The following is a 16379-nucleotide window of genomic DNA, read 5'->3' on the forward strand; positions in this document are numbered from 1 at the left end:
TAAAATACCAGCAAATATTTGCCATTAAATGGCGGCCATCCACTCAATTTCAACATTGTGTGAACAGAGCCTTTCTGTGTTTTCAATCCACTCCTGGTTTTGGTTGAAATATGAGGACCAGAATACTGACTGAAATATACGTAGTGTGAACCCAGCCTAATACTGTAAATTTTCTCATTTCTATTTATCATACTCCATTAGGACCCTTGCACACTACGGAAATTGCGCAGATAAGCTTTGACAGATTCAATGCGCTTCGTGATTTCCGTAATGTGCAAGGGCCCTTAGAAGTACAAACTATAATGGACCCACTCCTGTTTTTTTTTTTTTTTTTCTTCTTAATTAGCTCAATATAGGGCAAAACTTTGCCGGGCGGGTAAATGTGGCTTTGCAGAATCGGTGACTGGAGTGAAATACACTTTCCCCCACAGTGATCTCTGTCCAAGCAGCTCCATTATAAGCCTATGAGGCCACTGCATGGAAATGACTGACAGCAGGAAAGTGAAGCCAAGAAAAAAAACATGCAACAGGACTTAAAAAGACTGTTTTGTTTTTAATAAAACATTTTTTTTTTCTCCCCATTTTAGACTTGTAGTGTTCAACATGTAAACTGGTCATCTGAGAAGAGGTAGGAACAGCTTCCGATTACGATATTCAGCTTTCTTAGTGGCCTTTAAGACCCATAAGTCGAAAGGTCAGGGAGGCTAGCTTCTCGTATATGAGGAACATGAGGGCGGCTGTTAGGACAGTCTGAAGGAGCTTTGCTTCCAGACCTTTGTACAGACCCAAAAATCCTAAACGCCTAGAAGAAGACAAACATGTAGCACACAATATTAGCATACAATTAGAGATGAGCGAACGGGGTTCGAGTCGACCCGAACCCGAACGTTCGGTATTTGATTAGCTGGGGCTGCTGAACTTGGATAAAGCTCTAAGGTTGTCTTGAAAACATGGATACAGCCAATGACTATATCCATGATTTCCACATAGCCTTAGGGCTTTATCCAACTTCAGCAGCCACCGCTAATCAAATGCCAAATGTTCGGGTTCGCTCATCTCTACATACAATGCAACACTAATTTTTTTTTTTCTTTTTTTAAAAGGGAACCTATCATGACCTTTATATTTCTATGCAAGAGAAGAAAAACTTTCCACCAGCATTTAAAATCCACAAACAATTCTATTAAAAGCATTCTACCACTCAACCGACGTGTTTCGAACATCCTTAATCATGGCTAATGGGGGCATGCAGACGTGAACTACTGTTGCTTGGTTTTGGTATCTTGTGTGCCATCCTCCTAAGGCGGGGGGGTCAGGTCTTTTTGCCTGTCAATCATCCCTGACAGGCAGTAAGCCATGACTAGTTATGGGCCAGCTCCCCCCAAATGACTAGTTTCTGCCCCTCTCTGTAGTCCGCACCAAAATAAAACAACGTTTTCTTCTATATACCCCCTAGCAGGACGGCACAAAAATTATAAGAGAACTGGTGGAAAGTCTTTTTTTTTTGCATACAATTTAGCAATCCCCTGTGGATCCAAGAGGTGCCATATAGAATCTACACTATAGTTGGGAAAGACATCCGTAAGTAATTTCTGAGGTGGTGCTGAGTGTATGGAACTTTTCTGTCTTTGTGCTGCCTCAGCCCCCAGTGGCTTCTCCTTGTTTGGGTATAGGGAATGTATCGATCAAGACTAGAGATGAGCGAACCTGGAGCATGCTTGAGTCGATCCGAACCCGAACTTTCGGCATTAGCGGTGGCTGCTGAAGTTGGATAAAGCCCTAAGGCTATGTGGGAAACATGGATATAGTCATTGGCTGTATCCATGTTTTCCAGACAACCTTAGAGCTTTATCCAAGTTCAGTAGCCCCAGCTAATCAAATGCCGAACGTTCGAGTTCGGATCGACTCGAACCCTAACACAGTGCGCTCATCTCTAATCAAGACTAGTGGTCAAGGAGAAGAGATTTTTAACAATCGCATACCAGAGCTAACTGAAATTGTTCACCACATTACACAAAACGATAGTCGTTAGTTACAACATCTGATCCCAGCAAAACAGCGAATGATGTGGAATTATGCTGAGTTTACACAAAACGATTATCATTCGAGTTTTCGCGATAACGATCGTATTTGAGCGATAATCGGCTCGTGTAAACACAGCGAACGATCAAGCGACGAGTGAGAAGTCGTTCATCATGATCTTTTAACATGTTCTCAAATCGTCGTTGGTCGTTCACTAAAAATTCGCAGATCGTTTAGTGTAAACAGTCTTTTACCGATTTACCCTATGTGTGAGATAGGCTCAAGCGATCTTAAAACAATCGCAATAACGAATTTTCCAAACGATATATCGTACTGTCTAAACGCTGATTGTTATAAAAAACACATTGTTACTTGGAAATTGTTAATCGTTCAATTCGCTCCCTGTAAACGCAGCATAAGACTGAACAATTAGTGAACAAATAGGAATTACAGCAGATGATTGGCAATGATTTCAGGCAATTATCTTTTAAATTCGAACGATATAACTATTTTTTTTCGCATAATAATCAGCCCGTGTAGTAGAGCCCTCAATTTGATTGTGAACCCCAGTGGGGACAGGAAATAACTATCTCTGTACAGTGCTGGAGGTCCAACGCCCGCCACCCTTGCTAATCCACTGTTTAAGGCTATGTTCACACACTGTACTATTTTTGAAAAAAAAACGGACGTCCTTTGCATACTGCAATGAAATGCACTGAACTCAATGCAACAAAGGCCGCTATTTTCATACAATGTATTGAACAAAGTCTGTTGTTTAACCGACTTCAATACATTTAATTGCAATATGAAAAGAATGAGCGTACTTAAAAAAAAAAAAAAAAAAAATAGTACGTGTGAACATAGCCTAAAGAAGTTGCAGTGCTTGTATCTGATCTTTGTTCCCCTCATTACCTGATCCGCTGCCTGAGAAGATGAATGACGCTAAACAAACTTCCCAAGGGCCTTTTCTCTGGGTTAAGTTTCTCGCGGCCAAACTACAAGACAGATTAAAAATGTTAACTGATCAAAAGCTGAGAAAATGTTATGAATACAGTAATGGGTGGTACATAAAGATTATAATAACAAAACCTCCATTATCGGTCTGGGTTAGGATGTTCAGTGGAACAAAAGTTTTAATTTGACAGTGCCAATGTAAACTAAACATGATGGGGGAGATTTATCAATTTGGTGTAAAGTAGAATTGTCTTAGTTGCCCCTAGCAACCAATCAGATTCCACTTTTCTTTCCTCACAGATTCTTTGAAAAATGAAAGGCGGAATCTGATTGGTTGCTAGGGGCAACTGAGCCAGCTTCACTTTACACCATGTTTGATAAATCTCCCCCAATGGATCCATGGAATGGATTTGAAAAAAGGAGATATGTCAGTCTTTCCTTTATGACCTGTTCCCTGTTTATAGTCTATTCCTGGCTTTGGCTTCTAAAATTTGTCAGATAAATATGTCTGTGTAAACCATTAGCCTCATCATACATGCAGATAGTGGTCAGGGACAAGCTTATTTGGTTCACAACTATCTCACCCTACCTGCCCTTACACACGCATGCTTGGCTGACCCTGTTTCCTATCCTCCCTGATCACCACCATTGGGAATACCATACATGTGTTCATGGATGAACTTGCTAAAATTGTCAGATAACACTTACCTAAAGTGAATGGCAAGCTTAAAGGGATAGTTCACAAAAATATAAATCTTTCACATCAACTGGTGCCAGAGATTTGTCATTTACTTATATACTATATTCAAGTGGTGTATTCTCTCCAGCCTGACACAGTGCTCTCTGCTGCCACCTCTGTCTATGTCAGGAACTGTCCAGATCAGTAGAAAATCCCCATAGAAAGCCTCTGCTGCTCTCCAGACTGGAGAAATACCACTTCCTGTAGGGCATACAGCAGCTGATAAGTACTTGACATTTTTAATAGAAGTAAATTGCAAATCTCCAGCACCAGTTGACTTGAAAGAAAAACATTATAGGTGCTATCCTTAAGTCAAATAGTTTTTTGAGTGCAGGATCACCATTGTATGTGCTTACAGAGAAAATAACAGGGAATAATTTGCCATTGCATTCTATTGGCACTTACCCGCAGTACCGACTGCACAGTTTGTAAGGGATAGGTGACTGTTGTGGCAATAGTTTTGGCAATAGCTCCGATAACAAAGACTTGAAAAGAAGTAAGCTGAGAAAAGAGAAGGAGCCAAGTCAGCAATAAGCAAAGAGCTGGAAACAGATAAGTGCATAACACTAGACATAAACGGTAAAATGGATCTGAGATATAGATAGATATATTCCCAATAAGACAATATCACTTTACCTCTGGCTGCTGCCTCAAGAGCTGACGCTTTAATCCTTCATAGAACATGAACTGGATGGCGGGGTTAAAAACCAAAAGCAGAGAAGGAAATGTACCGTTCCACAGGGCCTGCACTCCCTCCTGTTGCAGAATCTTTTGAAAGGCATCTAAAACAATGGCCGAAATAAGATAACATTGAAGAGTGGTTAACGGGATAGAGAAGGTGGATCTTACTTCTATCTAATATTCCCGGAGGGATATCTGGCTAGTCCTGTGTTTTGAGACTCTTCAATGAGGCTCCACGGGCTCTTCTTTTGCATATTCATGTTTCCCAGGGGGCAATGCACCTAGGATTTCACTGCATTGAGCGCTTTAACCAGCAGCTGGCAGTGGTATTGTTTGGCTGGTCTCCCTGAGATCAGCGATCTGTTTTTCTTATGGCTCTACTAGGCATTTCTCCCACCTAGCCAAAATCCTGCTCCACACTGATGAGGGGCAACACCCCGAAACAGCTGTATGTGGATGGAAACCTAGCCTTGGTTTTTCCCTTGTCATTATATTGACTTATAAGGCCACTTAATATGGTGGTTTCCTTACAGGAAAGGATCCCGGAGGGATATCTGGCTAGTCCTGTGTTTCGAGACTCTTCAATGAGGCTCCACGGGCTCTTTTACATTTTCTATCTAATAAGATACATTACAAAGAGACACATGGTACATTTTATATATCTGTTTGTGCTTTTTTTTATTGGCGCCAAGAGTCAAAGAGGTGTTCCTGAAGTGCTAAGGGCTGAAATATCTCATTGCTCCCCTGCCCATCCCTGCTTTATCAAGCACTTCAGGAGCTTGAATAAGCGTCTGAGTCTTTGCGGAAAAGAATAAAAGCATTTTCCTATGTTATGGAAGCAAAGGCAGATATATGAAAGGCAACATGTCTCCTTGTCAGTTTGGAATGGTATCTGACAGATTTACTTTAAAGGGGTTATCCAGTGCTACAAAAACATGGCCACTTTTCCCCCTTTCTTGTCTCCAGTTCAGGTGCGGTTTGCAATTAAGCTCCATTTACTTCAATGGCACTGAGTTTGAAACCCCACCCAAGATGGAGACACCATGGTGGTGTGCGGACTCTCCTATACAGTGAAGATGTCAGAGGCAATGGAAGTAGTGGCCAAAACTCCTGTTACCATTGCAAACACATGCACGTTCAGCTGAATGGAGAATGCATGTGCTAGAGGAGTTCATCAGCAATAGCGTAGCACTGATATAAGCCCTATGTATAATTCTCACTCTCTTACCTGTAATGCCCATATACGTGGTGGGCGTTATATCATCATTACGAAACTTGGCACCTTGAAGCTTCAGTCTTGTATTCACCACCCAGAGAGGAGTTGTGAGCAGGACATTTACTACTCCTAATAAGAGCAAAAAAATTAGATATTAGACAATTTTCTGAAAATCACAGATGAAACCTCCCCAGTCCTAGGAATTTCATGGGAAGCACAAATAAAGGATTATTACTAATTATTATGAATAATTATATTATTTACATCTAGTTCTGTATTTACCGGCAATGAAGCCAATAGTCAAGTCCTTGCTGGTGGTTGCGACATTGCCCTTTATCCATATGGACTTGAGACTGTTAAACGTGTAGAAATAGACGAAGTTGGAGCAACAGAGACTGGAGATGACGGGAAACCAACCGCGGTATGGGGCAAGGCTATGAATGGAAAAAAATAAAAACAATAGGTTAATTGATCATTAGTTTCTAGTCGTTCAGCACATGGTAATAGGTTTATACTGGAGATGAACAGACAACTGAATTAAAGGGGTACTCCGGCAGGGAAAAAAGTGTATTTATATATGATTTGTAATTTGCTTCTATTAAAAAGTCACAAGCCGTCGAGTACATATCAGCTGCTGTATGTCCTGCAGGAAGTGGTGTATTCTTTCCAGTCTAACACAGCGCTCTCTGCTGCCACCTCTGTCCATGTCAGGAACTGTCCAGAGTGATAGTTTTTCTATGGGGATTTGCTACTGCTCTCTAAAGTTCCTGACATGGACAGAGGTGGCAGCAGACAGCGCTGTGTTAGACTGGAAAGAATACACCACTTCCTGCAGGACATACAGCAGCTGATAAGTACAGGAAGACTGGAGATTTTTTTTTTAAATAGAATTGACAGAACCTATTATAGTTAAAAGGGTCCACAAGGATTAGCCAGTATGGTATGTTGTTTTTTTATGACACTAGTGTGAACAGAGCCTTGGTACTTACAGTCCTTCTTCTTTAATAATTTCCATCAATACAGCGGGAGTACTACGAGACTTCCTCTTCTCATCCACTAAGATAGAAAGCATAAGGAAGCGTGTCCCAATATGTATGAAGCAATGTAATGTTATACAACAAGATCTGCCCGGGAGCAGTCAATGGACGGCATCTCCTCCTGTCCGTCCACGTCACACGTGGCTCTCTGAGGACAGATGACCAGAGCTGATCAGAAACAAAGAAACATGGCAGTCAGCTAAAAACGTCCGCTGTGGAGAAAGCCGAGGAGTCCTGCACTTTCTTTTCAATCACTTAGGGGGAGATTTATCAAACATGGTGTAAAGTGAAACTGGCTCAGTTGCCCCTAGCAACCAATCAGATTCCACCTTTCATTTTCCAAAAAATCTGTGAAGAATAAAAAGTGGAATCTGGTTGCTAGGGGCAACTGAGACAGTTTCACTTTACACCACGTTTGATAAATCTTCCCTTAGGCTGTATTCACACACCCGTAGTGCAGTCTGCGGCAGCGGCCCGCACTACAAATGTGCATCCGTAGTGCTCTGTGCTTCACGGAGCCCTATGTTCACACTCCATTACCCTAGCGGATCGCGGCCCCGTATATACATACGGACGTGTGAACGGGGCCATTGAATAACATTGGTTTTATGTTCTGCCCGCAATCGCGGACAGAACAACAGATGTGTGAATGTAGCCTTAAACTTTATTTGAGATCTATAATGACAGAGACACAGAGGGGCTCCATGCACTTTTATGGGTGTCCTATTATGGCTATGTAATATATACTGGAACTTGGAACTGTAATATATGTAATATAATATGTAATATACTGGAACTTGGAACTGTAATATATGTAATATAATATGTAATATACTGGAACTTGGAAATGTAATATATGTAATATAATATGTAATATACTGGAACTTAGAACTGACACTTGGTACTACCATATTATACAAACCCTTATATATTACCTTGCAGTCTGAGACGAGCAGTGTCTAATGGATAGAAGAGACTCATAGCCGTCACGCTGCCCTGCAAACAGAGATCCAGGCATTAGGGAGGTAATGTGGGTAGATAATATTAGTCAGAAAACAATTCCACTTCAGGCCTGGACATTGTGTAGCTCTATAGTGACAGCTGCCGTCCACAAGATCACACACTGCACAATGTATCCGCAGTCACTGCAGCTCTTTTATAATTTTCAGAGCAGCCCTGGTCTCAGGCCGGGTTCACACTGTGACTATGCAGTACCTCACAGCATCTCTTACTTGGCAGGAGGTCGATGGATGGCAGACATATTGTCATGTGTATTCCAGCAAACCCAAACATTGCAAGGACATGTGGACCACTTTTTGTTGGTATATGTTAATTTATTGGGGCTCAATATCTGGTGCTCTGCTGTAAAACGGTGAGTTCTGGCTTATTACTGTTTTTTTTTATTATTTTATTTGCTTCACATGTTCTTTTTGCAACCATTTTTTGGGTGGGCGGGTCAGGGGGCGTGGGGACACCACATGTTTAAAAAAAAAACAAAAAAAAACACCATAGCCTGCTGACTCAAAAAACTCCCAGCTACCACCTGAATGCACCATTTTTTCCCCCCACTAAACAAAAAAACAAAAATAAAAACAAAAACCAGTGGCATTTCTTTTGTGTTTTTCGCAAATGTGTGAATCCACACTAATGCTATGTTCACACACAGTATTTTACAACTAAAACCAGGAGTGGATTGAAAACATAGAAAGGAGTGGATGGCTGTCATTTATTGGCAAATAATTGCTGTTATTTTTTTTTTTTTTAAAGTACCGTTGTTTTGAAATAATGGCCGTTATTTCCCATTAAAGGGTGGCCATGCACTCAATTTCAACAGTGTGTGAACATAGCCATTCTGGGTTTTAAATCCACTCCTGGTTTTGGCTGAAAAATACTGTGTGGGAACATAGCCTAAAGCGAATCTCTGGGGCTCAGACGGCTGCCATATTCCTGGCAGCACAAGCTCTCACCGTAGTTTTATGTAGAGTAAGATATTCATGGCTTATTATTAGCAGGTGTACATTTATTTGAAGAATTATTTTAGGACTTGTCATGTCCTCCAGCATGTTACTAGTTACACAGGCTTTGAGCGTTCTCATGTGACATGGTGGACAAGGATGTGTGATCTGGGAATGATAAACCATGTGCCTCTCTCCATTGTCTATGGATCCTGTACATTGTATTATCCTACTCAGCTGTGTCCGTTCTGTATAGATCAATAATGATAAATATGGATTCATCACAGAAACTACTGCGGCCGTCACCACAATTCTGTTTGTAGTTTTTTGATATTTATATAGATTTAATTTATTTTTATTTAATGAAGTCATATAACTTTGTCATTAATTTATTAAAATATATATATATATATTTTTTATTTTTATTATTTATTTATTTTTTTACATTGAGCGGCAGCAATAAGGGGCAGCACAACCCTTTGCTGCCACAAATGGCTGTGTCGGGAACTGCAGGGTTGCTCAAGCAGGATCTCATCATAGTTACATATCACTACTGATTGCAGTGCTAGTGATACTGAGCCTGCCCTAATGTCTTCTCTAATACATAACAGTATTAAACATTACAATTGGGAAAACTGTCTGTGTCACTGGCTCTTCAGGGGCAGCACAGTGTAGCAGAGAGAGCATGGATGAATGTCAATCACCATTCACTCAGCTACAGGGTACCACAGCTGGAGCACTCCTGACACGGACAGCTTACCCAAGTGTAATGAGAAGGTTCAGTATCTGCATGCAGCAGCGCTCGGAATCCCCATAGAAAACCTCTCCTGCTCTGGACAGTTCCTGTCTCGGCCAGAGGTGTCAGCAGAGAGCACTGTGTCTGACGTAAAATAAAACATCTCCTGCAGGACATACAGCAGCTGATAAGTACTGGAAGACTTGACATTTTTTATCATAAGTAAATTACAAATCTATATAACTTTCTGACACCAGTCGATTTGAAAGAAAAAGATTTTTGCTGGACAACCCCTTTAATATATAATTGGTGGGGATCTACCTCTCGGCATCATTACCGATCAGCTGCAGCTGGAAAGGGGAACCTTCGGCTCTCCCGCTGCTGCAAAACTACAATTCCCATCATGCCTTGACAGTCAAAGCTTTGGCTTTCCAGGTAAGATAGGATATGTCAGGGGTAGGGAACCTTAGCTCTAAAGCTGTTGCAAAACTACAACTCCCATCATGCCTGGACAACCAAAGCTAAAGCTTTGGCTGTCCAGGCATGATGGGAGTTGTAGTTTGGCAATAGCTGGAGGGCGGAAGGTTCCCCCATCTCTGAGTAGCAGTGAGCAGAAGTACATCTGGGTCAATAATAAAGAGATATTGCCAGTCAATGAGCTGCTAATAAAAGGCGCCATTACACCTTTAATAGCTGTGGTTTGACTGACAGCTATTCCTCTTGACTTATGCTGCGTTTACACGGAACGATTATCGTTCGAATTATGGTAATAACGATCGCATTTGAGTGATAACCGTTCCGTGTAAACGCAGCAAACGATCAAGCGACGAGCGAGAAATCGTTCATTTTGATCCTTCAGCATGTTCTCAAACCGTCGTTCGCAAAAAAATTCGAAGATGTGTAAACAGTCTTTCAACGATTTACCCTATGTGTGAGATGGGCTTAAGCGATCTTAATAACTATTTACGAAATTTCTAACAATTTTTCTAACGATTTATTCGTCTAAATGCTGATCGTTACAAAAACCAAATCGTTGCTTCAAAATCATTAAACGACCGATTGGGCGAATTATCGCTTCGTGTAAACGCAGCCTTAGGATATGTTCACATGGGGTAAGAGACCGGCCGTTCCGTGACCCCGGCCGGTCTCTGCCCGGATCATCCCAGCTGGTACTTAAGTACCGGCCGGGTGATCTTTCCGGCCGCAGGGTCCTGATGCAGGCGCATCAGCGCGCGCCCGCATCAGAACCTCCCACAGTCGCTTGCTCCATAGTGTGAACTGACAGGGTGTCAGTTATTTGCGGCGCCGCAATGGGAAAGAAGGGAGTAAGCCATTGCAGGACACCTCCTTCTTACCCTGAGCATCACCAGTCAGGGAGGCGGGAGACCCCCATAAACATAAGGTGAGAGAAGCTCTGCTATAAAGCTCTGATAATCCCCTCGCACCGTACTATGGAGTCTACACTGCAAATCCACCACATCTGGACCGATCAGTGCTGGTGATCCCAATGCTTGACCATAAACTTAAAGGGATTATCTAGGAAAAGAAACAGTAATACTCCTGTCAGGGCATGCTGGGAGTTGTAGTTTTGCAACACTGCTTAAAAGTAAGCTGCCAGGGCATGATAGGGAATTAAGGTTTTGCCACACCTAGTGAGACAGAGGTTGGGGAATACAGCTGACTCATGCAGAAGGCAGTCAGGGCATGCTGGGAGTTGTAGTTTCACAACACCTGTAAAAACCACAGGGAAACACTGTTTTACCCCAGCCTAAGGTCTGTGCATGATGAGAGTTGTAGTAATGGCACCAAGAGCCATAGATTGGAGGAACGTATAGATTTTCAATCTGGAGGTTAGAGCAGGGGTGGGGAACCTTGGCTGTCCAGGCATGATGGGAGTTGTAGTTTTGCAACAGCTGGAGAGCCCAAGGTTCTCTACCTCTGGGTTAGAGCATGCTGGGAGTTGTAGTTTTGCAACAGCTGGAGAGCCAAGGTTCTCTACCTCTGGGTTAGAGCATGCTGGGAGTTGTAGTTTTACAACTGCTGAAGTGCCACAGGTTGGAGAACAATGATCTAGAGTCCCTGCCACACAGAAAACTATCAGATGACTTACTACAGCTCCGGACACAGCATGGACCAGGTTCTCGTAGGACAGTATGGAGCTCATGGCCGCCCTCACATCGGCCGATGTCACGATATAACTCTCCCGATCCTCTGTAGACTCTCCCATTGCACCAGCATCACAACTCAGCGCATGACTTCCGGGTTCCAGGGGGGGGGCCGCGTTCCAAGCCTCGTTCTGAGTTCAGACGCAGCGTCAGCGCTTCCTGCAGCTGCGGTCCGGGATGTGCGGGGAAGGCGGCAGCAGGTGAGCACTGCGGTTACCGGGTACACAGCTCCGGCTCTTAGAGGCGGGTTTCCATTGAGTGCACAGCGTATTTAGGAGATATAGTACATTTCTGGGGTATAGGAAAATCACTGCTGATAAGAAACCGCAAATGACCTCAGTAACCCGGTATGAACAGGGACTTATCGCCTTCAGTTCAACCAAATCATATTTGTATTTCAGCATTACACGGATCAAGCTGTCCAGGATTACATGAAACGTCTTTTCTTTCAAAAAGCAGCAATACCCCGGCTCCCCCATCCCCCCATTGAAATGAATGGAGCCAAGATGCAACCTAAGGGCCCAATTCCATGGGACGATTATCGTTCAGATTATCGTTAAGTCGTTTGAATCTAATCGATAATTGTTTGGTTGAATAGCAGTTAACGATTAACGACCGGAAGAGAAATCGTTGATTGTTTAATAAGACCTGGACCTATTTTTATCGTTGCTCGTTCGCATTGAATAAGACGTCGTTTGGTCGTTCTTAGCGGTGACGACAATACGACTGCAAGAACGATCCTAAATAACGATTATCGTTCCATGTAAATGGGTTAGCGATTTCAGGTCTTTCGCAATAGCGGCCGTTTGGATCATTTATCGTTAATGATTATGCAAACAATAGCAGCTTTGCCGCAGCAGCTTCGGAGCGGGGCTGTCTGAATTGAGAGACTGCTCAGCCAATCACTGGCCGTGGCGGTTCCGGCCAGTGATTGGCTGAGTGGTCTGTCAGCTCAGACAGCCCCGCTCCGAAGCTGCTGCGGCGCGGCACCGGGAGAAGGAGAAAACCTGCGCCTGGACAGGTAATGTAGGATGTTTTAAAATCGTCGGTCACCGCCACGCACCGCTATTCCACTGTAGCAATGCACTGGTGGCGAACGATGATTTTAGGTTTGAGCCTAAATGAACGATCAGCCGATAACACTCGCTCCGATTCGGCCGATTATCGCTCCGCGGAATAGGCCCCTTAGGCTAGGCTCACACTGCGTTTTTGCAATCCGATGAAAAACAGATGCATTTGTGTGCCTCCGTTTTGATCCATTTTTTTCCATTGACTTCCATTTAAAAAAAAAAAAAACAGATCGAAACGGATCGTTTTTTTTTTAACAGACACAAAAGTAGTGTTGACACTACTTTTGTGTCCGTTAAAAAAAAATGGATCTGTATTTTTTTTTTTTTTTTATAACGGAAGTCAATGGAAAAACGGATCAAAACGGAGGCACACAAATGCATCTGTTTTTTTCATCCGTTTTTTGCAAAAAAAAGGATGAAAAACACGGATAGTAAAAAGGCAGTGTGAACCTAGCCTTATACCATAACTATTGGTCATTCTATTGCTGCGTTTACACAGAACAATTATCGTGCGAATCAAATCGTATCGTTGTTGATCGTTCGCAAAAAATTCTCAGACCGTTCCGTGTGAACAGTCGTTCGCCAATTTAACCTATGTGTGAGATAGGTTTTAAGCGATCGCAAAACGAATTTCCATACCATATATCGTTCTGTCTAAACGCTGATCGTTATGAAAAACGTAGCATAAGATGATGTAATACACCAGTTGATGATGCAAACGTTTCCCAGTATTGTATCACAGGCTGTGAGAAGTATAGAAAGTACGTCTATATCTTGAAAATTAGAGACAATTTCAAAATTTGAACATAATTTTCCATCTTAGCACCCCAAAATTAGTTAAGTTTAACTGTTTTCATGTCGGAACCTTTTTGGCTGTTGACCATTGTTATTGGACGTATTCGGCCGATAATCGTCCTTTGGAATAGAAGGCAACGATCAGCCGAGATCGTTCATGTCGTTTGTCTTTCAACCATGCCGCTATCCTCTATGGGCTGCCCGGACAATCTAGTGATCACCCGGGCAGCCCCCCCCCCCCCCCCGCGCTCACCTGCTCGCTGCTGCCGCATGTAATGGCGCTCGTTTGCTCCTCACTGTCCGTTCGTGGTATAGGGCCTCATGTCTTCTATTTCATACTGATGCTCTTTACTAGAAAAGGAGGTTTACGCTGCTGCCAGACTCCTCTGGTGGCGGCTTATCTCTGAGAGAACAGTAAGCTCAGGCAGTTGAAAAAAGATGAAACTAGATGACAATGATATACATCAAGCTTATTGTAAAAATGGACCTTATAAATGGAATGCCTTATAGTAGGCCATATTAGATATATAACATAAAGTATATATTTATGGGAATTAAGATGGAGGACTACAGACGTAGCCAGGATTATCATGGTCCCTGACACAACAATTGTATCTGAGAGCTATGTTAAGTCAATTAGTTGAGTTGAAGGCGTCATTGTGATCTATACGCGTCATAGGTATCTATACTGTTGCATGTCCGGAGTCCATGCATGCTATAAATACCCATTGTTTGCCCAGATTCTCCCATCAGATGGTCCCTTGGTGTCACAGGTAGAGTATTTACAGATGCCAGATAGCAATGTGATGCCAACTCACCATGTCTTTGCAATGTACAAAGGATTCTTGGCTACGGAAGCAGTGACGAGACGTCTGCCAGAATAGGGGGAAACAGTGGGCACCATGGTATAAAAGCACCATGTATGTCTCATCGGGAGGACAGGAAGGGGAGACCAGACCTGAAGGAAATGGAGGCCTGTGTGGTTGAAGGAGTACTCCGCCCCCCCCAAAAAAAGGTGGAATCTGATTGGTTGCTAGGGGCAACTGAGCCAGTTTCACTTTCCACCATGTTTGATAAATCTCCCCCATTATGTATATATAAATATATACTTAGAATGTGAATGTGGCCCAAGAGACTGACGCTAGAGGAGCCTGACAGTCACTTATCCCGCCTTCCTCCACTGAGAACACAAGAACATTTAGGGCCCTATTCCACCGGATGATTATCGTTCGCATAATCGTTAACGATAAACGACCGCTATTACGAAAGACCTGAAATCGTTCGCCCATTTTCATGGAGCCATAATCGTCACTTATGATCGTTCTTGCGGTCGTCTTGTCGTCGCTATTGCGTTCGTCACCACTGCGAACGACTTCTTAATCCATGCAAAGGATTTGCGAACGAGCAACGATAAAAATAGGTCCAGGTCTTATTAAACGATCAACGATTTCTCGTTCGGTCGTTAGTCGTTAACTGCTATTCAAACGAACGATTATCTGTTAGATTTGAACGATTTAACGATAATCTGAACGATAATCGTCCGATGGAATAGGGCCCTTAGCCAAACCAAAGCTTCCCAAATGTATGGCGGGGCTTAGACTGGTGGCCAACTCTACTGATCCAGGTTCTCCCGCTCTGTGATCCTAGTACTACATTGACTGATACAGCGCCAGTTTAGTATTTCTTCTTTTTATTTCAGAATGAAGCGACTATTGTAAGTTCTGGCGTTGGATCAGATTCTAGAACGACTCCATCTTGGACATTGCGGTTCCTGCCATACTGATATAAAATACTTTACTATTTCAGGAAAACTCCTATTTTATCAGTGTATAGAAGGTTACTTCACCCTAGTATAGTACTCTGTATCACCGGTGTGTACTCCCCGCCATGACTCTGTGGTTCGGTAAGCATCTTATTAAGCCCACAGTGACCTTCCTAAGGACCGAGTTGTCCTTTGCCCTAGTGAATAGGAAGCCGGTGGTACCAGGCCATGTTCTCGTCTGTCCTTTAAGGCCTGTAAAACGTTTCAAAGACCTGATGCCTGAAGAAGTAAGCGACCTCTTCAGCACAGTACAGAGAGTGTCCAGCGTGGTGGAGAAACACTTTGGTGGCACGTCCCTAACCATCTCCATCCAGGATGGACCAGAAGCCGGACAGACTGTTCCTCACGTTCACGTGCACATCTTACCCCGGAGAATAGGGGATTTTGAAAAGAATGACACCATCTATCAGGTTTTGCAGGACCATGACAAGGAAGAACCATCCGCTCCAGAGAAATGGAGATCTGAGAAAGAGATGGAGGCAGAAGCCGATGAACTCCGGAAGTATTTCTAAAATCCTCTGCAGATGTTACATTTCATCTTATGTGTACATAGTCATAATGTTATTAAACTGATGGGATAAGCATCCATAGTATACAAGTTATATTCAGATTTCATATCCCTCACTACTGGGGTGCCAGTGAAAAGGTTGTGCTGGCCCTTTAAGAGCCCCATCAATCACATTAGAAATGTGGCCAGTTCAGTGCTCACCCTTCAGCAAGTTAGGATGTGTTTACACAGAGTTTTTTTTCCATTGCAATTATTGAAGCCAAAGCCAGAAACAGACTATAAATAGAGAACAGGTTATAAAGGAAAGACTGAGATTTCTCCTCTTTTGAAATCCATTCCTGGATTGATAGCATGTAAAAAATAACATAAAAAAACCCAATGTCTACAAAGAGCAGGGATTATGTGTTTTGGAGCGCAGCCCTGAAGGATTCATTTACACAGAAAGATTATCTGCTAAAGATTTGAAGCCAAAGCCAGGAATGGATTTGAAAAGGAGAAATCTCAGGCTTTCCTTTATGATCTCTGTTTATAGTCTGTTTCTGGCTTTGGCTTCAAATCTTTGGCAGATAATCTTTCTGTGTAAATGGACCCTTATTTATGGCTTGAGTAAATGAGTGTGAATGATACGCTTTTATAAGAGGTACACAGGTACATCAATCAGCAGACCACCCAAAGTGGG

General features: G+C 42.7%; 2 protein-coding genes across 2 annotated transcripts; one reads left to right on the forward strand and one right to left on the reverse strand.

Moving 5' to 3' along the window:
• Window positions 1-533: 533 nt before the first annotated feature.
• Window positions 534-11614, reverse strand: SLC25A17 (solute carrier family 25 member 17). Its single transcript, XM_069968939.1, has 9 exons — window positions 11451-11614; window positions 7585-7645; window positions 6602-6668; window positions 5895-6046; window positions 5625-5741; window positions 4352-4497; window positions 4121-4216; window positions 2935-3017; window positions 534-802 (listed from the first exon to the last, which is right to left on the reverse strand). Exons 1-9 carry the CDS (start codon window positions 11565-11567, stop codon window positions 664-666), a joined length of 978 nt encoding a protein of 325 aa, XP_069825040.1. The 5' UTR covers window positions 11568-11614; the 3' UTR covers window positions 534-663.
• Window positions 11615-15142: 3528 nt separating this feature from the next.
• On the forward strand, window positions 15143-15776 carry FHIT (fragile histidine triad diadenosine triphosphatase). The gene has a single exon (XM_069968940.1). The coding sequence runs from the start codon at window positions 15258-15260 to the stop codon at window positions 15702-15704; it is 447 nt and encodes a 148-aa protein (XP_069825041.1). The 5' UTR covers window positions 15143-15257; the 3' UTR covers window positions 15705-15776.
• Window positions 15777-16379: the final 603 nt, after the last annotated feature.

Source organism: Dendropsophus ebraccatus, chromosome 4 (assembly GCF_027789765.1).
Source record: "Dendropsophus ebraccatus isolate aDenEbr1 chromosome 4, aDenEbr1.pat, whole genome shotgun sequence".
Lineage (NCBI taxonomy): Eukaryota > Metazoa > Chordata > Amphibia > Anura > Hylidae > Dendropsophus > Dendropsophus ebraccatus.

What these genes read in the sequence shown, in the direction of transcription:
- SLC25A17 (XM_069968939.1), bottom strand. Translation starts at nt 11,567, where the DNA reads ATGGGAGAGTCTACAGAGGATCGGGAGAGTTATATCGTGACATCGGCC. An exon ending in ATGCTGTGTCCGGAGCTGTA is followed by an intron (nt 7,646 to 11,450) that starts GTAAGTCATCTG and finishes CTCTGTTTGCAG; the next exon opens with GGCAGCGTGACGGCTATGAG. An exon ending in ATTATTAAAGAAGAAGGACT is followed by an intron (nt 6,047 to 6,601) that starts GTAAGTACCAAG and finishes TTCCATTCATAG; the next exon opens with CCTTGCCCCATACCGCGGTT.
- FHIT (XM_069968940.1), top strand. Translation starts at nt 15,258, where the DNA reads ATGACTCTGTGGTTCGGTAAGCATCTTATTAAGCCCACAGTGACCTTC.